General features: G+C 37.3%; 1 protein-coding gene across 6 annotated transcripts in view; it reads left to right on the forward strand.

The window, feature by feature from the left end:
- Positions 1 to 23,346, forward strand: part of RNF170 (ring finger protein 170) — a 30,773-nt gene extending 7,427 nt beyond the window's left edge. For all 6 annotated transcript variants that reach the window (XM_070253337.1, XM_070253340.1, XM_023630760.2 and 3 more), the window contains 5 exons: positions 6,261 to 6,336; positions 8,974 to 9,082; positions 13,131 to 13,204; positions 15,564 to 15,674; positions 20,448 to 23,346. In XM_070253337.1, coding sequence (XP_070109438.1) covers positions 6,261 to 6,336; positions 8,974 to 9,082; positions 13,131 to 13,204; positions 15,564 to 15,674; positions 20,448 to 20,717 — 640 coding nt within the window. In that variant the 3' untranslated portion in view covers positions 20,718 to 23,346. The remainder of the gene's footprint in view (positions 1 to 6,260; positions 6,337 to 8,973; positions 9,083 to 13,130; positions 13,205 to 15,563; positions 15,675 to 20,447) is intronic.
- The last annotated feature ends 787 nt before the right edge of the window (positions 23,347 to 24,133 follow it).

Below are 24,133 nucleotides of genomic sequence, written 5' to 3' on the forward strand. Positions count from 1 at the left end.
CAGAATGTGAACACTTAGGAAAAAATGATAATTAATTTACTCTTTTACCTCTGCATGGTTAGTTTCTTATTAGGGTAATGTTATCTTGATTTCAGTAGGATATTTTACACTTAAGTGGTGATACACTTAGGAACTTAATGAGGAAGTGAGGACTAGAAGATAGCAGATTTCTGTGAATTCACACCTGGTTGACAGGTTGTTCCCAGGAGTACTGACCAATGTTCAAATGTAAACCAAAAAAGGAGGACACTGAATTGTTGCAGGGCTCTGCCCTTGAGCCTCTTCTACTCATTTCTATTAACAACTTGGATGAAGAAGACATAAGAAGAATGCTTATTAAATTGTCAGTTGGGAAAGATAGCAAATGTATTGGTAAAACAGAATCAAGTTTCGAAAATGGGCCATCCCATACATCTATGATCAACTGGTCTTTGACAAGGGTACCAAGACCTTTCAGTGGGGAAAGATTTCAACAAATGATATTGGGACAGCTGGATAGCCACATGCAAGAGAATGAAGTTGGGCCCATACCACAGCATTTGAAAAAATTAACTCAAAATGGGTCAAAGACCTAAATGTAAGAGCTGACCTATACATAGGAGTAAATTGTCAGGATTCTTAGATATGACACCAAAAGCATTAGCAACAAAAGAAAAAACAGATAAATTAGACTTCATCAAAATTAACAACTTTCGTGCTTCAAATGACATCATCAAGAAAGTAAAAACACGATCGGCAGAATGGGAGAAAATATTTAAAACCATGTATCTCATAGGCACTTGTATATGAATATATAAAGAACTCAAAACTCAGTAATAAAAAGGCAACCCAATTAATAAATGGGCAAAAGATCTGAATAGCCATTCCTCCAAAGAAGATATGCAAATAACCAATAAGCACATGAACAAATGCTCCACATTGGGGGGAAAATACAGATCAAAACCACAGTGAGATAAAATTAAATACCCACAGGATGGCTAGAATCAAAAAGTCAGATAATAACAATTGTTGTTGAGGATGTGGAGAAATTAGAACCCTCATACGCTGCTGGTGAGAATGTGATGGTGCACCCACTTTGGAAAAACTGTCAGTTCCTCAAATGATTAAATATAGAGTTACTATATGACCAAGTAATTTCATTCCTAGGTATACATACCCATGAGAAATGAAAACTTATCTCTACACACAAACTTGAACAGGAATGCTCATAGCAGCATTATTCATAATAGCCAAAAAGCGAAAACAACCCAAATATCCATCAGTAGATGAATGGATAAACAAAATGTGGTATATCCATACAATGGAATATTATTCACCTATAAAAAGGAATGCCATACTGATCATGGATGACACTTGAAGAAGATGCGAAGTGAAATAAACCAGACACTAAGCCACATATGAATCTGTTCATATGACTGTCAACAATAAGGAAATCTATAAAGGTGGAAAGTAGATTAGTGATTGCTTAGGACTGAAATGGAAGGTCGGGCGGGGTACAGGAGGCGAGAGCTAAAGGATATACGGTTTCTTTCTGAGGTGATGAAAATGTTTTAAAATCGACTGTGGTGATAGTTGGACATATCTGTGAAACCATTGAATTGAACATTCTAAATGGGTAAATTGTATGGTAGGTGAATTATATCTCAATAATTATAAAATAAAAAATGGGTCATGACTAGGCAAATACAAATAAAGTATCTGCTCTTTACCTATTAAGAATGGGATGCAGATAGGACTTTATTGTCATATGAAACTCTCTGTGATAAATTGTTGAGAGACACATCACAAAACCATAAATCAAGTAACTCATTTTGTTTAAAAAGTATTTTTTTATAAGATGAATTTTATTTTAAAATGTTTTTCTTTTCAATTATTTGCTTTTCTAATTTCTCTACCATGGATATTTATTACTTGTTTAATAAAAGTCTTTTCCCCCAGATGGGAATGATGTGAAGCCCACACTGAAAGTTTCTGTTTAATAACCGACTGTGTGTTGTAGACGCTAGACTTAACAGCCTTAGGCTGCGTTAATCAAAATCCCCAAATAAAGGTCACCTCTGGATTGTATTCAGTTTGGGTCAAGAATTTTAAACTGGAAAACACTCAGGGGAGGTTATCACAATGGGTAAAGCTACCAAAACAAATATACAAAAATGCTTCAAGGAACTGAGGATAATATCGCTTAGGGAAAAAGACAAATAAAAACTGTCTTAATATGATGAGGGCTTGTTTTATTGAAGCAGAATTAGATTTATTCTGTGTAGCTTCATGGGTAGAACCAGGGCCAATAGGTAAAGATAAATAATGAGATTTGGGCTTACCCTAGGAAATAGCTTTTCAAATTATATAAGGTGCTCCCCATTACTTGGACAGTGTCGTGAATCTGTCAAATGATTGGGTGGGAGGTCAGTTTAAGTTCCTGTCCCTCTCTTCAGATTAAAATTCAGTTGACATTTGTAATCCTGTTACTTCAACTGAAATAATCAATTAGGGATGAGTTGGGGGAGGGATAGCATGCAGTTTAAAATTCAAGCAAAGGAACCTTCTATCTCTTTTCTGTAATTTCTTTGATATTTTTAGTCATTATAATTAATTCTTTTTTGTATTGTGGTAATAATATACATAACATAAAATTTACCATTTTAAGTATGCAATTCAGTGGCATTAAGTACATTCACAGTGTTGTATAACCATCACCATTATTTATTTCCAAAACGTTCTTATCATCCCAAACAAAAACTGTACCAATTAAACAGTAACTCCCTATTACTCCTCCCCATCCCCTGGAAACCTTTATTCTGTCTGTCTCAATGAATTAGCCTATTGTAGATAACTCATAACGTAGAATCATACAATATTTGTCCATTTGTGTCTGGCTTATTTCACTTAGTATAATGTTGCAAGGTCCATCTGTGTTCTAGCATGTATCAAAATTTCATCCCTTTTTATGGCTGAATAGTATTCCATTGTATACATATACCACATTTTGTTTATCCAGTCATCTGTTGATGGACATATGGGTTGTTCCCACCTTTTGGCTATTCTGAATGATGCTGCTATGAGCATTGGTGTACAAGTATCTGTCTGAGCCCTACTTTCAATTGGAATTGTTAGATCATATGGTAATTCTATGTTTAACTTTTGAGGACCCTCCAATGTGTTTTTCACAGTGGCTACCCCATGTTACATTCCCATTGGCAATGCATGAGGATTCCAGTTTCTCTACATTCTTGTCCAAACTTGCTACTTTCTGTTTTTTTGATAAGAGTCATCCTAATGGATATGAAGTGATATCTCGTGGTTTTGATTTGCGTTTCACTAATGACTAATGATGTTGAGCATCATTTCATATGCTTATTGGCCGTTTGTATGCCTTCTTTTGAGAAATGTCTAGTCAAGTCCTTTGCCCATCTTTGAATTGAGTTGTTTGGTTTTTTGAGTTATAAGAGTTCTTTATATATTCTTTATATTGATGCACAAAAGTTTTTACTTTTGCAAACTGGCTTGGGCACAGTGGTTTTTTTTTTAAGTTTTTAATTTTTATGAAGTCCAGTTTATCTATTTTTTGTTGTTGTTGCCTGTGTTTTTGGTGTCATTAAAGAAATCATTGCTGAATCTAAGGTCATAAAGATTTTCTCCTTTGTTTTCTTCTAAGATTTTTATACTTTTAGCTCTTAAGTTTGGGTCTTTGATCCCTTTTGAGTTAATTTTTGTATATGATGTGAGGTAAGGATCCAAATTCTTTCTTTTGCATATGGATATCCAGTTTTCCCAGCACTATTTGTTGAAAAGATTCTCCTTACCCCATTGAAGGGTCTTGACAACCTTGTCAAAAATCAATTGACTACATATGTGAGTTTATTTCTGGTCTCTGTGTTCTATTCTATTGGTTTATATGTTTGTCCTTATGCCAGTACCCCACTATTTTGATTGCTATAGCTTTGTAGTAAGTTTTGAAATCAGGCAGTGTGTGTCCTAAAACTTTGTTCTTCTTTTTCAAGATGATCTTGGCTATTTGGGGTCCTTTGAGATACCATGTAAATTTTAGGATGGGTTTTCCTGTTTCTGCAAGAATGCTGTTGGGATCTTGATAGGGATTGCACTGAATCTGTAGACAGAGCACTTTGGGTGGTATTGACATCTTAAGAATATCGTCTTCCACTATGTGAACACAGGATGTCTTTCCATTTATTTGTGTCTTTAATTTCTTTCAGCAATGTTCTGTAGTTATGATTAACTTCTTTTTAAATCTTTTTTATTTGTTCTCCCTTCTTAAGCTATTAGTAAATAGCTGCCATTTGTTGACATACCAGAAGCCAGTCTGGTATGCAGTTTAAACTGGTGTGCAGTTTAACCCATAAACCACATACTTGCACATTTGTAAACTTTGATTCAAACTTCCTTTCTTGACCCAGGGTTTGGATATCATTTCTTTCCTCATATTTGAGGTTCCTGGCTCCTTTCCAGGGCCCCATATAACTTAACTGGTTTGATAGTTTTGGTTTCTTCTTTCAAAGAACAAAGAAGGACCATAAATTGTTGGTAAATATAATAATCACAACAAATGTACTTCAGTTCTATATAAGAGCCACTGTTTTCCTTGGCATCTTACTTTAGACCTGCTTCATGTCAAATGCCCTGTCATTTTCTCATAGCTAAGGTGATTATATGTTCCAGATTTTCTAATCTAGGTTTCAGTCTATCTTAATTATCCCATTGTTTTCTAGATTTTTGGTTCTTTACTCACAGTTTGCCAATCGCGTTTAATTACCTGAGCTACAGGTCATGTTCAGTATCTTGGGCTGTTTGTTCTTATTCTTTGGCTATACTTTGACTTTTCTAATATTCTACTACCAGATTTAAGAATGTCGTGTCTTCTCTTTTATGGAAAGAAACCAAAAGGAAGACCTGCCAGTCACATGGTTTATATCTATACTCTGAAAAGTCATGATTATCTTTTGCCACTGAAAAGGGAATAGTTTTCCTCTGTAAAGAATGGAGAATTATTTACTGGTATTTAAGTGAGATGGTTCCTGAGCTGTTCCTTGATAGACTAATTTCACCACAGAGTAGCTTGCTTTCATAGGTCATTTATTCAGTCACAAGAACGTAACATTTTAAAATAAATAACCCACCAAAATTAGAGGTGTTTAAACAGAGTTCACGTAGTTTCATTGTATTTATATTGAGCTTCTGATTACATATTTGACTTTAAATTGTTTTGGATTTCTTTAGTTTTCCCTATCCCATTAGAATATTGATTTCGGTTCTTATCTCTATTGGATACTGGTTCATCCAGAGAGTAAAGGCTCTTCTATAGAGTAACATTTGGATTGTGTGGACTTAAAATTATTGCTCTTAAAGAGCTTTAAGTTTAGAAAAACTTATACAGCCAAATGAAATTAAGCTGATTCACCCTCTCTATACCAACCTATCTATCACTCCTAATTTCAGTACTCACATGTCTTATCCCATCCTCTTATATCAGCCACTAACTGCTTACCTTTGATTCTCCATTTAAATTGTTAATGTTAAGATACGCCATGGCCTAGTGCTTAAGTTTGATGCACTCTGCTTTGGTGGCCTGGGTTCATGGGTTCAGATCCAGGGTGTGGACTTATTACCACTCGTCAGCCATGCTGTGGTGGTGACCTACATACATAATAGAGAAAGACTGGCACAGGTGTTAACTCAGGGCTAATCTTCCTCAAGCAAAGAAAAGAGGAAGCTTGGCAATGGATCTTAGCTCAGGGCAAATCTTCCTCAGCAAAAAAAGAAAAAAAAGATACTAGTGGAATGTTAGGTTTTGGCTTTCCTATATTACATAATTTTAGTTTTTGTTTTTCTCTGTCCCCCTCCCCTCATAGATGAAAAGTTGGGAGAAAGACCCAATTAGATATGGAAAAGTGGTCAAATGCATAATAATATAGAAGATTATATAGCTGCTTATTGTGAAGGAATTTTACAAAATAAATATGTTAATTGTTCTTTATATTATTTGTAAGCCTGCAATTACATTAAATCCCCAAGGTATTAGGCCTCTGGATTTCATCATTTACCAGTTAAACCTGAAACGAGCTGATCATCAGTGATCTCAGAACAGCCTGGAATGTTCAGTCCTGGTACTAGAGTATAGCTGTATACCATCATTTACATCTATTAAGTTACCAGTGGTTCTAGGTTGAAAATTAGACCTTTAAAGAAAACGGATTTGTCTGACAATATTTTATATTTAAAGTTTATTCTATTTTATTCAACAGAAACGCACATCAAAACATTCACCCAGAAAACCAAGAGCTAGTGAGGGTGCTTCGGGAGCAGCTTCAATCAGAACAGGTAACTGTTGTCATATCAGCATCCGCATTTGTGTGAGGAGTAGATGTTATTACTCCCCTTTCCTCTGAAATTGTGATGAAATATTAATAAATTACTTTTTGGAAACATGGGCTTCTTTCCTGCTTTGCAAGTTACCTTAAATTATTCTATTGATTCTATATTTTTAGATTAGGCAAATGACTAGACTTAATCTATTCAGATGTTTTCAGGTGTTGTTTTTTTTAACATGCTTTAAAAGATAGCAGTTTTCTTATTATTGACTTGCGAGGAAATAATCACTGTCTAACTGGCTTTCTTGAAATGTGGTAGAACCATTCTTTCTAACACGTTATTCCCCTAAGACCTACAAGGCAATGATTATGAGGGGTAGCTTTTTTTTTCTTTTCTTTTTCTTCAGTGGTCAGAAGTTAACAAAACTAGTTAGGCAAAGAAGAAAACTTTTCTTCTCTGCCTCTTCTTTGCTTTTAACTAGATGGACTCTCTACAACCAGAAATGTAGTATATTTTGTGAAGGCTGGATTAAGTAGGATATTGTACACCTTCATGCCAAGATAGCAAACATCAAAAAACAAAAATTAAAAATTAATTTCCTAGCCACCAATCAAACTAATTCCAAAGATGGTTTTATAATTTAGCCATTCACTGAATATTTCTTGAACATTTGTCATATGCTAGACACTGTTGTAGATATTGGGAATTCAATCATGAACTAAACAAATAAGAATTCCTGCCTTCATAGAACTTAAATTCATTGATGCAAAAAAGTAGTTTAAGTGTCTTAGTAGTACTCTGTTCCAGAGCTGTTGTTATCAATAATTCATGCTGGGATAGTGTTTTATAATTTACAAAGTCATTTCACATACAACTATCTTGTTTAATCTTCAAACGTGATAAGTAAGGCTACTATTATTATCCCCATTTAAAATAGTAGATCACTAAGATTTGAGTAAATTCACACTAGGATTACATGAATAGAAACTAGCTATATAGGAGTCTCAGATTGAGGTGGATCTTCCAGATTTCTTTGTACCACTCTCCCATTCATCTGCCTCACACCTTCCTCAGGCATGACATATAGTTCTCATTTGAATAAAGCTAGTAACTTAGCCTATTCTGTGCTGTCCTATATGGTAGGTACTAGCCACACGTGGCTACTTAATTTTAAATTAAATAAAACTAAGTAAAATAAAAAATTCAGTACTTTAGTCACATAAGCCACATTTCAAGTACTCAATAGCCACACGTGGCTAGTGGCTACTGTATTGGACAGCACAGATAAAGATTTCCATTATTGCATAAAGTTCTCTTGGACAGCACTGGTAATTGGTTTTTTGTAAATTAATTTCCAAAAAAGAATAATGAAGAGAAAAGGTAGAGAAGGGGACATTAAGTGATGTATGTTTTTCTTTTCTGCACCATTAAAAATGACATAAAAGACTATAATATCAAGGTGTGACTTTGGCTTATAGAATATTCGAGTATTTTAGGACTGTTTTAGGACATAGGGGATTTTAGTTATGGTTTATTAATTTGGGGTGATAAAAATCTTTGATTTAGTTTGCAATTAAGAATAGCTCATACTTAGCAATTTGATACCTTTTTTTGATAATTTGATATTTTTAATGCAAGCTACTTTGTTTATAAGATGTGTGCTGGGTGCCATACAAACAAGTTTTGTGGGGCTGGCCTGGTGGCGTAGTGGTTAAGTTCGCATGCTCCACTTCGGCAGCCCAGGGCTCTCAGGTTCAGTCCCAGGCGTGGATCTACACACCTCTCGTCAAGCCATGCTGTGGTGGCATCCCATATACAAAATAGAGGAAGACTGGCACAGATGTTCGCTCAGGGCCAATCTTCCTCACCAAAAAACAGCAAAACAAACAACAGGTTTTGTTAAGTAAAAGAGAGACACATTAGGTACTAGTACTAGATAATTCTCTAGTTCCTAGAGTATTACTCAATGAGTCCTACAAATGAAGTCCTTGTCCTCATAGCACTCACATTCTAGTGGGTTCTTTGATATCTGATGCTTCTTGTACTGGTGATTCTATTCAACATTCCTGTTACAATCACAATAGTGATATAACTGAGAAACATTAAAATTTGATAATCTGACCATGTGAAGGATTAAGTTCAAGTTACCAGTAGTCTTAAACTTTTCTCCTTTCCAAATGACCAATTATTCTTCTCTCAAAGTTTAATTCTGGTCTCTTGTGAGGTGCAGCATACATGCAACACTTGTCAGGGATGTCTGAATGAAAGCGATGTTAAAAATGAAAGGCAGCTAATACTTGGGACATAGCTTGACATTTCTTATTCTTTAGCTTACGCATTAGCTCAGCCTTTTGTTACTCAGAATAACTTATTCTAATGGAGTAAAAGAGAAACTCCTGAGTTCCTCTAGGTTTTTATCTTTAAATTGTGTTCAGGAAGGAGGATAGAGACCGTGCAGTTTAAATAAAACAACAATATAGCCTCATACTTTATCAAATTTATAAGACCTCAAACTGTGGCACATCTAAAAATTGGTGAGGATTGCACAGTATTGACGGTATTCTTAAGTATAATTTAACAGAAAGATAATTTTGAAAAGCCTCTGTGTGTCATATGTGTATATATATGTACGTATTTTCTCATCAGGATGCGCCAGCTGCCACTCGACACCAGTTTTACACTGACATGTACTGTCCAATCTGCTTACATCAGGCCTCCTTCCCTGTTGAAACAAACTGTGGACATCTCTTTTGTGGTAAGCAAACAGTGCTGTACTTGGTAAACGTGACGATTTAGACCATGTTTGTACACAGGCTGGATTCCTAATTTTTCTCTTTGTCACATTTGTATTTCGTGAGCAGGGTAGATGGGTTCTGATAGCCTGTTCTACTTGTCAGCCACTTTTATTTAGTGTCTGTGGGTTCAGAAATTTAAAACACTAGTTATTCAGTTTCTTGATAAACAGAAATGTGTTTCTTTGGATGGTAATTCAAGCACATCAATAATCCCTCCTTGCTCGTCACTCTTTGGTGGTTTCGTTGATTACTCCTCCTTCCCAAGGCAGGAAGCTTCTCTCAGAGAACATCCCTTAGCTCTGCTGCCTCTTTTTGACTCTGAGTCAGTACAAAAGTTCTTAGCCTCTCTTTCTTTGTGGCCCCAAGAGGTCTGATGAGGGAGAATGAGAAAACCTAGAGCATGTAGTGGGACAAGAAGGGAATGTTGTGGGGCCGGCCCTGTGGCCAAGTGGTTAAGTTCACACACTCCACTCCGGCGGCCCAGGGTTTCACCGGTTCGGATCCTGGACACGGACATGGCACCGCTCATCAAGCCATGCTGAGGCGGCATCCCACCTGCCGCAACTAGAAGGACCCACAGCTAAAAATATACAACTATGTGCTGGGGGGCTTTGGGAAGAAGAAGGAAAAATAAAATCTTTTAAAAAACAGAAGGGAATGTTGTGGTCACGCTTACTTAGTATCAGTAAGGGGTGCCTTCTACTCCTGGGCATTTTTTCCTGACCCTCTGGAAAGAGTTTGTGGAGAATAATGAGATACCATATAGTCATTGCTTGTTACGGTCATACAAGATTGGGGAGAGTCAGTGATTACAAACCTACTATGTGCTGGACACCTAACATACTTCATCTCATCTAGCCCTACAGATGAGGAAACCAAGGCTCAGAGATGTTAAGAAGTTTTACCAAGTGTAACCCAGCTGCTAAGGGACATAGCCAGGTTTTAAACCTAGATCTAACTTCAAACCATATGCTCAATTCAACGATGTGATTGGTGGCTTATACAACTACTCTCTACTTAAGATTTAGCCAGTCACGAAAAATACTTTTTTATTGGTAGTATTTCTTCTGTTTGAATAGCTGTATTCAAGATAGGGTTCTAACTGCTCCCCAAATGTACCCAATTTCCATATAAAGACTAATTTAAACTATAGAACAGAATGATCCTATAAATTGCTTTCTCCTCTGTATCTTTTGTCTAAGATTCACTATATAGAATTCTTAAGTATGTAATGTTATTATTTATGCTGTTGGGGATGATGTAAGTATTTGAAATCCATACCATGCAATGCAGGGTTTCCTATACCTTGTGCTCATTTAATAGGTACTGACAAATCCCATTATTACCTCATCCATTAATTTCAACCTCTTCCCTAAGGTTTTTGCCTAAGTAGCTAACAAATTATAAAACGCTATTTTAGTGTCTGTCTTTAATTATCTGCTAGAAATGTTAATGAGCAGCAAAAATAATGAAGATGAGACTGGGAAAATTAAACGGCTATCAGAGAAAGCAGACATGTTTCCTCCTCTCTGGTAGATACTCCTCATCACTTTGATGCTCTATTTCTGAGTCTGGATGTGGCCTCAACCATCGTCATGCAGCACTGCAGGCAGGTGTTAGGAATCAGTGAGGCCTGGCAGGCAAGATGAACTCTGTTTGCCAATCGAGGGTTAGGTAATTCACTGAGTGGATAACCCGGTCAGATGAAAGATGGCTGGACTGTGTTCTTGCTTTTACCTCTGGGTCTGAGGTAATAGGGTAGATTGCTTCTGATATCCTGCTCTACTTGGTAGACACTTTGATTTACTGTCTGTAGGTTCACAGGTTAAAAAACACTATTCAGCTTCTCAAACAGAAATGTGCTTCTTTGAATAGTAGCTCAAGTCCATTGATGCCACGTGCATCAGGAGTACTTTAGCGTTGTTTCTGTACGGGGAACTACCGCTCCGCTCCTTTACGGTGAGTTAAGAATAGCAGCAACAGATTTCACCTTACTTGCATTCGTAACTCACCTTATGTTATTTGATTCTCCAGCAGTCGTATGAGGTCTTATTCCCATTTTACAAATACACAGATTTAGAGAGATTGTGCCCCAGATTAAAGTCATTGAGTCATCTTTCCCAGCATCTTATTTAGGTGGATCTGTCTTTTTAAAGAAAAGGGGAAAGCGTGTCATTGCAGATGTGTGTGAGCTGAAGTGTCCCATTTGCTGGACCATAGCTTTTCAGTGCAGGCAAGCGTCCCTTACGTGACTTGCAAAACAAGGACATTTATACCCTAATTTGTAGAGAAGAGATGTGAGATTGAAACACTTAATATATGTCAAAACACACTGAACTTTTGGGTGAGAAGCTAAATCTAAGGTATCATTACAGATGTAATAATACTACTATCAGATACAAATTTTGCTTTCATATAGTTTCTATGTGAAATTAGATTGCTCAAAGTACTTAAAAAATATTATCCAGGGGCTGGCCCTGTGGCCGAGTGGTTAAGTTCGTGCGCTCCGCTGCAGGCGGCCCAGTGTTTCGTTGGTTTGAATCCTGGGCGCGGACATGGCACTGCTCATCAAACCACGCTGAGGCAGCGTCCCACATGCCACAAGTGGAAGGACCCACAACGAAGAATATACAACTATGTACCGGGGGGCTTTGGGGAGAAAAAGGAAAAAAATAAAATCTTTAAAAAAAAAAATATCTAATTAACAGAGCCCTCTGAAAGGAGGAGAAGAGATCAAATAGGGATTGTTTGGCTTTTACACTGTCAAGCCGGTTTCTCCCCACAGTCACTGTGGGGTCCTGTTTGGACGGCCTGTGCTCAGCCTCGGGTTTGCTCACCGGCCTCCACACACCATTTATTTCTGCCTTGGTGTTGCTCTTGCTATTCATAAACCCTGGAGCGTCCTCCCTCCTGTTTTCTGCCTAAGTCTTACTTCTACAAAGTTCAGTTCAGATCCTTTCTCCTCTACAGGTTACTCTAATGCATCCCAGAGAATCCTCCCTCTCTGCACTCCTTTTGTACTTACTTAGTATTACACAGTTCAAGATTTAATACCTTCTGATTGATTTAAGTATGTCACCTGGGTCTCTTCAATTTGATTGTCATTGCTTCTTCTGAATTCAGGACATTTATTTGATCTGGAAGAATCAGCATAGGGAACACAGGAGGGCTAAGCTAGGTTGCTCAGGCAAGAGTAACACTAGAGAGAAGACCCTGGGGGTAGAAGGGAGACAGAAGCACTTGGTTCAGATTCACACTGGGACCTGGATGGCCCCAGAAACAGGTGTCCTGCAGAGAAGAAAACGAATTGGCCCCTTAAACATCACACAGTATTTAAAAATTCATTTGTTCCTGGTCTGAACTCTTGCTCACCTGCCACTTTTCAAGGTCTGCAAACTCTTCCTTTAGGTTGCTTTTAGCTGTTTTGCTGCTCATGAACACCTTCAAGCAGAAGAGTCAAATCCATCCAGTCTAACGTTGATTCCATTATTGAAGTGGATTATGAACTTCATCAGGGCAGAGAGCATTACTCTTTGTATCCTTTGGTTCCTTGCTTGTACTACTTCATTACTATTATTCATACTTAAGTAACTTGGCTTTCTAAACTCTTAGAAAAGTAGTTCTATTTTTGTAACATACATACCAAATTTGGAACAGAAAACCTATGCTGTGATTTGTTGGTTGTCATATTTACAATGATGTTTAATTAGTGTTTTATTTATTTTACATAGGAAATGCAGTATTTTCTATTAAGCCTCATAGCATTTGAAGGAGTTGATGCATGCTTGCTTTTGATTGTGTAAAAATGTCTGTATCTTAGCTGGTAGTTTAAATAAAAATATTTTTCAGTGGCTGGGAGTTGTTTTTAGATTTGAATTTGAAGGGTTGGATGAAGTAAAAAATATTTTAAAATAAGGTGGTACTGTTAAAATATTTCACATATTTGAAAGTTTCTCAGGATACATGGACTTTAAAACATCCCTACTGATGGGGTTTTTTTCCCATTAGGTACCTGCATTATTGCGTACTGGCGATATGGTTCATGGCTGGGGGCAATCAGTTGTCCAATCTGTAGACAAACGGTAATGTTTGTATCCAGAAAGCATCATTTATGCCAGTTCATTTTGTAAATTTTTATACTTTTGTGTCTAACTTTTCATTTATTTTGATATTTTCACTAGAACTTCATTTATCCAAAGCTTCTATGATGTTACCCCGGTATTTTTTTTAAATGTCTTTAAGACGTCTCAAAACAAGAGAATTCCCTTTGAAATCCTTCAGTTGTAGTGAAAAGCAACTGGTGAATGATTCCTCGCCCAAATCCTAATAGGTGTTGTAATACCAGCAAAGGGATCACTGAACTTGATCACGAGTAAGCAAATATCCCCTCCCTATACTGCTCTGGAAAAAAATTGTTTTTCCTTTTTAATTTATTTTTAATCTGCCCTTCTCCAGTGAGGGTTCAGATAGCTTTAAATGATGAAGAATAATTTTTTTAAATGTCCCTTTTGGAGGCATAACCACATTGCATTATCCAGGACAGATAGAACGTTATAGTTAGCGTGGAAGCTACCTCAGGAGGGAGGCAGTAAGTTTTTATAAACATATATTGAAGACTGAAATGTCAGCACAGATGAGATATGCCAAATTTTCTCAATTTTTTTTGACAAACTAGAAAAAATACTGAAAAATCTGAGAAACTAAAGTTCTTAGTTTTTTAATTAGTAAATATAGCAAAATAGAACATTCTATCAGTTGTATACAGTTTTTCATAATTTCTTTTATACTTATTTTATTTTTCATTTAAAAATATATACCTTTCTGATAACAAGTTATGAACTTGTAAAAAGACAGCATTTCCTTGGGAAGTCTTCCAGTGTGCACAGTGAAGTCCTACAAAGGATAGAGAGCTTCCAGGTAAAGACGTCAAGTTGAACGCATATATTTACTTTTGCTTCCTCTTGCAACCCCACTGAAACAACAGAAAGGACACTTTGTGAAGGCATAAACCCACAGAGACCAACAAATAAAGTAAATGATAGAAGAGGCGATCATTTTTCAAAAATTCTTTGTTAACTATAACAGACATACAGAAAAGCACACAAAACAGAGAAGTACAGCTCACTGAATTATCACAAAGCAGCACTCGAGCATCAACGCTGAGATGAGGAAACAAGCTGGCCAGCAGTCCCAGAAGCCTCCTAGGGCCCCTCCGAAACCTCCACCCTCTCCCTCTCAACCACTGTCTGACTTGTATGATGAGCATTCCCTTGATTTCCTATAGTTTTATGACCTTAGCTAGGTCTAAGATTGTTTAGTTTTGCCTGATTTTTGGAATTTATCTAGATAAAACCATATAGGAGGTATTGTTAAATATATATACACATACATGCACATACACACACTCGTATATATACCTTTCAGCCTTTGTTCTGGCTATCCACTTTGCCCCCATCACTGCCCTTTTTTTTGGTGTAGAGAGAGAAGTTCAGGTTTTTCTCTTCTTTCTTGCTTCTAGATTCCCAACTTCTACCTCTTTCACATTTGACTTTTTATCACATGGTCAGGAGGAAAATTGATTTTTTTTTTGGTACTGCTTCACCGCTGATTTGATGTGTGACACTAGGCAGTCAACACTGAAGCTTTTTTGCCAATACCACCTCTCATCATCTTAAGGTATCCGCCAGCAACACTGAGACCAGGCCATAGGTCCTTCATTAAAGAATTAGTTCTGCCACCTCACTCTTCTTGGCTCTACTGAGGCTTTTCGTAGGGCAGATATATGCATTAGCAGATGGTATCCTTTGGACCACCCATAAATTGGCTAGAGCTAGAAAGGTGAAGATATGATTGTGTTAATATAATAACTTTTGGTTCCTTAACTGTAGAGTAATTCATCCTGGAGGCAAGACAAGTGGCAAGTGCTCCACCTCCTGTTTCACTGGAAATAGTAATGCACAGGCTGCTGCCTCTGACTGGAGCATGCTCACTACTTCTCTCCTGAATGCACATACTCACACACCAGCATTTCAAGGGCTGGTGCATTTCAAGCGCTAGCGTAAGTTTCAAGCTTTCTGGACACCCCAGGCAGAAGTCCTCACTCTCAGACATCATTAGAGTCATGAGCCACACAACAATGTTCAGTCAATGACGGACTGCATACAGGTCCCATGAGATTAGTACCATGTGGCCTAGGTATGTAGTAGGCTAGACGATCTAGGTTTGTTAAGTACACTCTGTGATGTTCACACAACGAAATTGCCATTTTGCATTGGATTTTATTGTAAGGCAATAATAATTTATTCCCCCACCATGTTTCCTTTACTAAAAAGAAATGAGTGAAATGTAAATTCAGAAGCTTTTCTCATTCTATTGAATAATAATACAAAATGAAAAGAAGTAATGCAGAAAGTTGTAACAATTTTTTTCTGTGATATACAGGTAACCTTACTGCTAACAGTCTTTAGTGAAAATGACCAGTCTCAGGATGTCACACCATTGCGTCAAGATATTAATGATTATAACCGGAGATTCTCAGGGCAGCCCAGATCTGTAAGTAATGTTATAACAGGTGCAAAGTTAGAGGAGAATGATACTTCTCTTTTGTAAAGTGAGATTTACCAACAAATATTCTTTGACTATGAAAAATCTCTCAGTTATGTGTGTTGGGTAAAGTTTTTACCGTCATCATTGTTGTCATTCACTGAGTCACAGCTTTCCCAAGGACTACAGTTTTCTATCTAAAAAAAAAAAACAGACATTACCAAACTCTTTATGAGATACTAGCAAAAAAGCAATAGGAAAAACTGGAGGGAAATGTAAAATTATCAACTCCTATGTAATTCTAAAATAAATAGGGTTTGTCTTATGAGAAAACTTAAACTGAGAACTCCTGGAGAGTTTTACAATGGTGTTCCACTCTGTTTTATTTACCCCGGCCACCTGTTTGAAATGTTTCCTTAAGGTTTTAGAGGGGTTTTTTTAATGTCATCTTAGCTATTCAAAAGCATTCTATTTTTAAAGAACACATTAATTCTACAGTTGACCTCCCCCGAAAAAGGCATTTGGTAGATTAAAAACTGTCACATTTTACTGACTCATTCCAGTTTTCTGAAAATCAAACAAAGAATTCTAGTAGTGTGTGTATGACTGAATATGCACTTCAAAACCCAGAACATACTAAGTACAAATGTATGTGGAAAGCCTAGACTTCTCCTCCGAGCTCTTGACTTTGGCTATCCAGCTGCTTAGCCTTCATCTCCACTTGGATGTTCAATAGGCATCTCAAACTTGACATGCATAATATCGAACTGATTCCCTCCTTAACTCAGTTCAGTCTCTTCTCAGCCTTTCTCAGCTCAGTTTTAACTTCCTCCTCTCCCTCATTTGATCTATAGATAAGTTGTATCATTTCTTTTCTCTTTTTTGTGGATCCTGTCATTCTTACCTCATAAAAGCATCCTGTGTCTGTAGCCATCATGCTGGTTCAAGCCACCACCATCTCTTGCTTGGGACAGCTGCAGTGGCCTCTTCACTTTGACTTTTGTAAGATCAGCCCTGAGCTAACATCTGTTGCCAATCTTTTCTTTTCTTCTCTCCAAAGCCCCCCGGTACATAGTTGTATATTCTAGTTGTAGGCCCTTCTAGTTCTGCAATGTGGGACACCGCCTCAGCATAGCCTGATGAGTGGGGCTAGGTCCACACCCAGGATCTGAACAGGTAAAACCCTGGGGCACCGAAGCAGAGCACACGAACTTAACCACTTGGCCACAGGGCCAGCCCCTCACTTTGACATTTTTCTCTGCACAGCAGCCCAAGTAACTTTTTCTTTTTGAGGAAGATTAGCCCTGAGCTAACATCTGCTGCCAATCCTCCTCTTTTTGCTAAGGAAGACTGGCCCTGAGCTAACATCCATGCCCATCTTCCTCTACTTTATATGTTAGGACACCTACCACAGCATGGCTTGCCAAGCGGTGCCATGTCCGCACCCGGGATCCAAACTGGCGAACCCCAAGCCACCAAAATGGAACATGCAAACTTAACTGCTGCACCACTGGGCCAGCCCCCCAAGTAATATTTTGAAAACATAAGTAAGACCGTGAAGCTCTTGTGTTTTAAAACTTCCATTTTGGAATAATGTTCCAACTCCCTACTTGTGGCTTACAAGGCCCTGCATGACCCAAGACCTCCCTCGGTCTCTACACCTTGGGCCACTCTCCCCGGCACCCACCATACTTCAGCTACACTGGCCTCCTTTCAGCTCTCAGAAGACACTCGCAGTCTTTCCACCTTAATGCGTTCACACATGCCATTTCCTCTGTTTGCAATGCTTGTCCCTCTGCTCTTCTGACTTTTCATCCTTTAGGTCCTTCTTAAACAGACCTTCCACAGAGAGGCTTTCCCTGATCAACTGAGGTATTCTCTAGTATTGCCCTCTGTACACTTCCTTCATAGCTTTTTCACAAACAGTACTCAGGTCTTGTTCATTGTCTTTCTCTCAGTAGTCTAGAAGCTTCATGAGGGCAAGGACTGGGTTTATTTACTCATTACTATATTCTTATTCCCAAATTCAGTGCTTGGGATACAGTAGGCCCTTAATGTTTACTGAATAAATTAATGAGTTAGCCTTAAGATAAAAATTGATACTACTACTTCCAGCCGAGAGTAGAAGCTATTAAAACGCTCAGCATTAACCCGTGTGCCTCCTCGCACATATTCCTTTTTCTGTGATGTCATGGACATCACAGGCATGCAGTTTCACCTGTTGTGGATAATAATGGGTAAATCTTTTAGATGTTTAAGCAACAACAAAAACTTAATCCAATCACTATTGTCCTCCATAGTTATTTGGAAGCCTCTTCTGCTATTTTTCACGCAGCAGTTTTTTACATATCTTCCAGTGACATCTATAGGATGATTCTCTGAAAGTCAACATGTTTCAAATTCAAGAACTAGCACTGAACTTAAAAAACATCATTTTAGGATATTTATTCATATTTTTAATGTGAAGCATACCATTGCTCAATTACTATTGTTTTGTAGGTGTCAGATATTTAATGAGTAGGAAAGTCTAGTATGTGATGAAATTACAATATAATGAAGACATTTAGCTCCTACTTTGGTATTCTCCCTCGTTCAAAGTTACTCAAAGGAGTATGATTGTGATTAATATACAAACATTTCTTAATAACCCATTTCATATTTCTTATCTAATTATTACAGATTTTGTATAAATGATACCATATGAGAAGTGAACAAAATAGCTCTGATAAAGGATAGAAAAGTGTTCAAAAAACATACTGGCTTGTCCTTAGAATATTTAAAGCAGTTCACCACAGACCTTGTGAAAGCTGTGTCGCTGTTTTGCTTTAAATATTAGTTTCTTCCATAAAGAATAGAAAACATAGGAAGTGATTCTAAAAAGTCCATTTTTGTTCTTTTGTGACCAATTTTCCAAAGAGTTACAAGATTTTCTTTATCTGGTGGAATTTTAAAATTGTTTTCTCATCACTTGCTCAATTCTTCCCATTTTTGTCTCCATCTCCTCAGCTTATTTGGCACTTGTTAAATAAAATACATACCTACAATTGGAGTTATAATATTTATATAGATGGCTAAAAATAGCTGAACTGTGGGCAGTGGAATGACCACAGGAAGTGACTGACTTCCTCTGGTCAGTTTCCCTGGTGTGGACCAACCCCTGAGAAATGAGGTTAATAGAAGCAGCTGTGTTGAGAGTCACAGTAGTTCATTACTGCATGGGACCTTGGACCTGGTTGTCAGCAACTACAGAACAAAGGAGCACTTTGCAGTCGGAGAACAAACTGACTTGCTCAAGGTCATACAAATAGATATTCGTACTTTCTTTTTTTTTCAACATCTTTATTTAGACATAATTTACATGCAATAAAGTGCACCTGTTTAAAGTATACAATCCAATGGTTTTTAGTAAATTTAGAGTAGATATAATCTACTTATCACCATAATCTTAATTTTAGAATATTTTCATCACCCCAAAAGCTTTAGCAGTTCCTTCCCATTCTCCTCTCTCCCCAGTCCTTGGCAACCACTAGTGTAGTTTCTGTCTCTTATAGATTTGGCTATTCTGGATATTTCATTGTTTCGTTTAAATGGGACCATATAATATATAGCCTTTTGTCTCTGGCTTATTTCACTTAGCATAATGTTTTCAAAGTTCATGTTGCAACACATCTCAGTACATCATTGCTTTTTATGGCCAAATAATATGTCACATTTTGTTTATCTCTTCACAGTTGATGGACATTTGAATTATTTCCATTTTTTGGCTATTATGAATAATGCTGCCATTAATATTCATGTAGCAGTTTTTGTGTGGACATGTGTTTTTATTCCTCTTGGGTGTAAGCCTTGTGGAATTGCTGGGTATTTTGATAACTCTATGTTTAACATTTTGAGGAAGTGCCAAAATGTTTCATGTTTCCAAAGGGGCCGTTCATTCCCACCAACAGTGTATAAGCGCTCCAATTTCTCCACATCCTTCAATTGCTAAAAATTTATGTAATTTGTCAAATTTCAGCTGTGAAAATTAGGCTCATTTATGTAAAAACCTAGTGATTGATGTGTTTCTGTACATATTCAGAAACAATTATTTTCAGAAAAGTAGGGCCTGGCATTCCAAAAATTTTTGCAGCAATTAGTAATTCACTTAAACTAAACAGCATAAACGTCCTACGAAGGAATCAGTTTCATTGCTATTCTTAGACTGTCAAAGCCATCAAAGTTGATGTGTTTAATATATACTACGTATATATTGTCTGGGAATTTATAAAGGTCTTTTATATACAATATCTCTTTTAGTTCTTAATAGTCCTTGTGGCAGATAAATAAGCAATTAGTTGTTGACTTATCTCTAGTAGGTTAAACAACTTTTCCCAAGGTCACTTCGCTAATAAGTGATTGACTTTGAATTCAAACCCACGTCTGACTTTAAAGCTGAGACTTAAGCTCAAGCCTCAGACTCTATCCTACTCATTATTCCTTCATTTGGTTTATTTTACTATCTCAAATTAGAGAGAACTTGAGTTCTGCATTACGATAGCCTATATTTTGAGTTTGTTGACATTTTAATTGCTTTTCAGTTAGCTGCAATGACCTATTTTATAAGAACCTAGTAATCAAAAGACTGTTTTTAGATAACATGTGTAACTATAAAATAGTGTTCAATCAATATGTGAAACTCCTTAATTCATGTTAACTGAGTTTGCACGTTGCAAGAAAATTATATCATTTTGAAGTCTGCCACATTAGATGTCAAATTGTAATATTTGTTCTTCCCCCTACCAGATCATGGAAAGAATTATGGACCTACCCACTTTACTGCGGCATGCTTTCAGGGAAATGTTTTCAGTCGGGGGCCTTTTCTGGATGTTCCGTATCAGGATAATACTTTGTTTAATGGGGGCTTTTTTCTATCTTATATCACCTCTAGACTTTGTACCTGAAGCCTTGTTTGGGATTCTAGGCTTTCTAGATGATTTCTTTGTCATCTTTTTGTTGCTTATCTACATCTCTATTATGTACCGAGAAGTGATAACACAGAGACTGAACAGATGAAAATCAATGTTTACTGAAGTATTAGAGCTAATGTGTAAAATCAGACAGAAGGACCCATGGCAGTGTAAAGCATCTGAAAATTATCTTACAAGCTTAAAACCACCGTATGACAACAAACATTTGATTATCATTTGGCAAATGCCTAGCCATATAGGACTGGAATTTTTACATGTTGCAGATTCTAATATTAAGGTTAGAATTATAATAATTTACAGTTGTATCTTGATCGTGTGTTGTCTTTGGACAACACTTTGTCTCTGGAAAAAATATGGAATTACATAAAAAGGGATGCTTTTCAATCTTTCTCTTTTCCCCCAAATTACTCATTAATTGGCTGTATAGTAAGATACTGTTAACAGTATAGTTTACCCAATTTGTCCTTCTCAGTGAGTACCTATGCGATAATCTATTGCTATAAGACTCATCTAAATATTTTTGTTACAATAAAATATTGTACAATATTGGGGAAAAGTCATTTTTTTAGTACTAGCTAAGTTTTGTGCATTTGGAGCAGTTCTGCTTTTCCATTCTGATATAAAGTTCTCCATTATCAGCTGAAAGTGAAAGAAGAAACTTGAACTTTATAATTTGATTTCTATTCTGGTTTAGAAAACACTTCTTAATAGAAAAAGTGACAAGATGTAAGATATTAATCTCTGGTCAGCACACTTGATGGTCTTAGTTATGACAGTTAAACAAGAGTTTGGTCCTTTTATAGGAATAGTATATAAAAGTAACTTATAAAAGGGAATTTTTTTCAGGAACCTGGATAATACTGCAACACGTAGTAGTTTGATGCATTTCTGAGGAAAGTGGATCTTCATGACTTTGAGCATCAAAGACTTAGGAGGATATTAGGAACACTATTTAAATTTGACAAGAGAAATTACTGGTGAGCTATAGCAACAGAATGGACAAATGTGGTTAGTTTTCTCTTGTCAGAAAACTTTTGTAATCCTGTCCCCAAATGGGAGCATATAGCCCAGATACATCCATCTCATGCAGAATGAGCCAGTGCCGTCTGAGGTGATTCAGGAGGAAAGTTCTGTTGGTTCTTTGATGGCTACAGCATTAAGTATCTAACGCTCTCTGCTGCAGTTTTCTGTTTGATAAGAATTAAAACCACGAGTATTATGAAATCCTGACTCTCACTGGCACTGCTCATTAGTGAACTGGACCGAGTCACTGATGCCCAAGGCTCGTGTTAGCTCTGTCACCTGTAATCACTGATGGTCACACTGTTATTCATGTATTAGTGAGCTTCACTATAAATACATAGGGAGAAAAAGAAGAAATTGGTCACATTCTCCCAAGTTAATCAGATTAGCCATCAACTAACAAGATGCCAAATGAAATATCAGTAGTGTTTTCTCATTTTGGGCCTAGGACAAAGCTGTTGCTTGTCATAGAGAAAAACAATAATGCTTAAATATAGCACACTATAATTAAAGCGATTTCTCACATACTTTTCATTTTGTCCTTAAGAATTATGTGAAGAAGGCAGGGCATTGCCTTCCTTTTCATAGGTGGAATCTCTATGTTAAAGACGAAAGCTTTTTTGCCTGAAGCCGCACACAAATAAGTGACTGAACTGGTGTTAGACGCTTCCTAGGCCTCCTGTGTGGGTTCAGAGAAGCGAAGACTGGTATGCAGAGGGGACGCAGGGGAGAAACTGGGACCTTTCAAAGTCTTCTGGAACACAGTGGATTAGGATAGCTTGGGTGCTCCTCAAAGGAAAGGTCTAGAAAGATGGTATATCGAGATTTCCTGAATCCTAATTCTACACTTCCAAATCAAACATCTAATAGGGTGGCATACTTCATAGAAAACATGTCAGCTGTAGTCACCAACCTGACAAGCTGATGAGTAGGAGTTTGTTACACCACCATTTACCAGACTAGAAACACATTTCCTACCAATTACAGATTTGGTGTGGGCTGCAGCGGTGTCGTTTTGAAAGGATTTAATTTTCTGTGCATGTGTTCTGCTCTGCTTCTAGTTACAATAATTTTATTGTAATATTTAGAATTCCTAAGACTTTCCTGGTAGAAGTGTATTGTACCAAATTTTGTAACATAAAAAACTGTGTGATCTGAAGTCTTATTAAATTGAAAAGGGAACATGCTGACATCTCAGAATTTTAGATCTGTCTGCTTATTATGTCATCTTTATTGATCACCAATAATAAATGTAGATGGGATCTGAAAGAATATTTAAAGCAAGTAGAGTCAATCAGTGTTTTAAACATTATAGTAATCCTTCTAGGACTCAGAGTTAAACCATACAAATCAAAGCAACAATTTGTATTTTTGTAAACAGCAAGATTGTAACTTTCACAAAAACAGATGGTCTAACCCCAGGAGCAGATGATAACTTGGGCAGCTCTGTGGGGAACAGGATGGAGGAAACACTTGTTCTAACTGCCGCCTGGAACAGCGGTTTCAGTACTGCAGCTCTCAGCCTTTGAGAGCAAGGGAAGAAAGGACTGTGCTGGTGCCTGTGGCTGTGCAGGCACCTACCTCCCAGAGTTGTTGCAGTGGATCGACGGTTTGGTTTGGTTCAAACCTTGTGATTTAAGTTTGTCAAGCAGCTATTCTTTTGAATAAAAGCAACATATCTAAAATGGAAATATAGGTGTTACGTGCCTGTTTCTTTGCTGTTGTTTGTTTAATATTCAGAACTCCAGAAACAGCATCCAGTATAATGGTTGCAGGGGCTTTCTTTTTCACTAATGGACATCCAATATCTCATCATATTTCTAATTAATTTTGCTCAGATATTTTTAAATTTAAAAAGTAGAAGTGTTTTCCTTTTGAGGAAAATTACTTCATCTGGGCAGTCTGTATTAACTCTGGACAGTAGGGTGGGATTGGAATTAGAGTAGGCCTGTTCCTTGATTCCCCACTCCTGTTTCTTTTGAGTGTACATTTGATAACTGAAATTATGAAACTGATAACTGGAATGTTCTTTGCTGAGTCTGTGCCCTATGTTTACACCGACTCTCTCCCCTCCTCCTCTCTGCTCTTTGAAACACTAAATGTACCCTAGGCTCTTCTGTTGTGCTAAACAGCAACCCAAAACCTGGGTTCCAGCTGGGTTGGAATTGGAAAGGGCACTGAAGGTTTTAAGGCCCTGAGACTTCAGAGTCTCCCCGGACTAGGCCAGTAGGTCAAGGGCTGCTGACAGGAGGCGATGCTACCACAGAGATAAAGACAGCCACTGAGCTTTTGCTGTTCTGTCAGAACCAGACCCTCTTCATGGCATCAGTATTTGTTTTAAGCATCGAGTCCTTGAGTGCAAGCACATTTGAGGCGTTGCCAGTCACTCTTCTTCATCCATGTGCATCCTCTGACCTGTTCCATGTGCCCGAAGGGTACCTGAGAGGAGTGACCCCCTGTTAGGGACACTGAGCATGT

The sequence above is a fragment of the Equus caballus genome, chromosome 27, assembly GCF_041296265.1.
Source record: "Equus caballus isolate H_3958 breed thoroughbred chromosome 27, TB-T2T, whole genome shotgun sequence".
Classification (NCBI taxonomy): domain Eukaryota; kingdom Metazoa; phylum Chordata; class Mammalia; order Perissodactyla; family Equidae; genus Equus; species Equus caballus.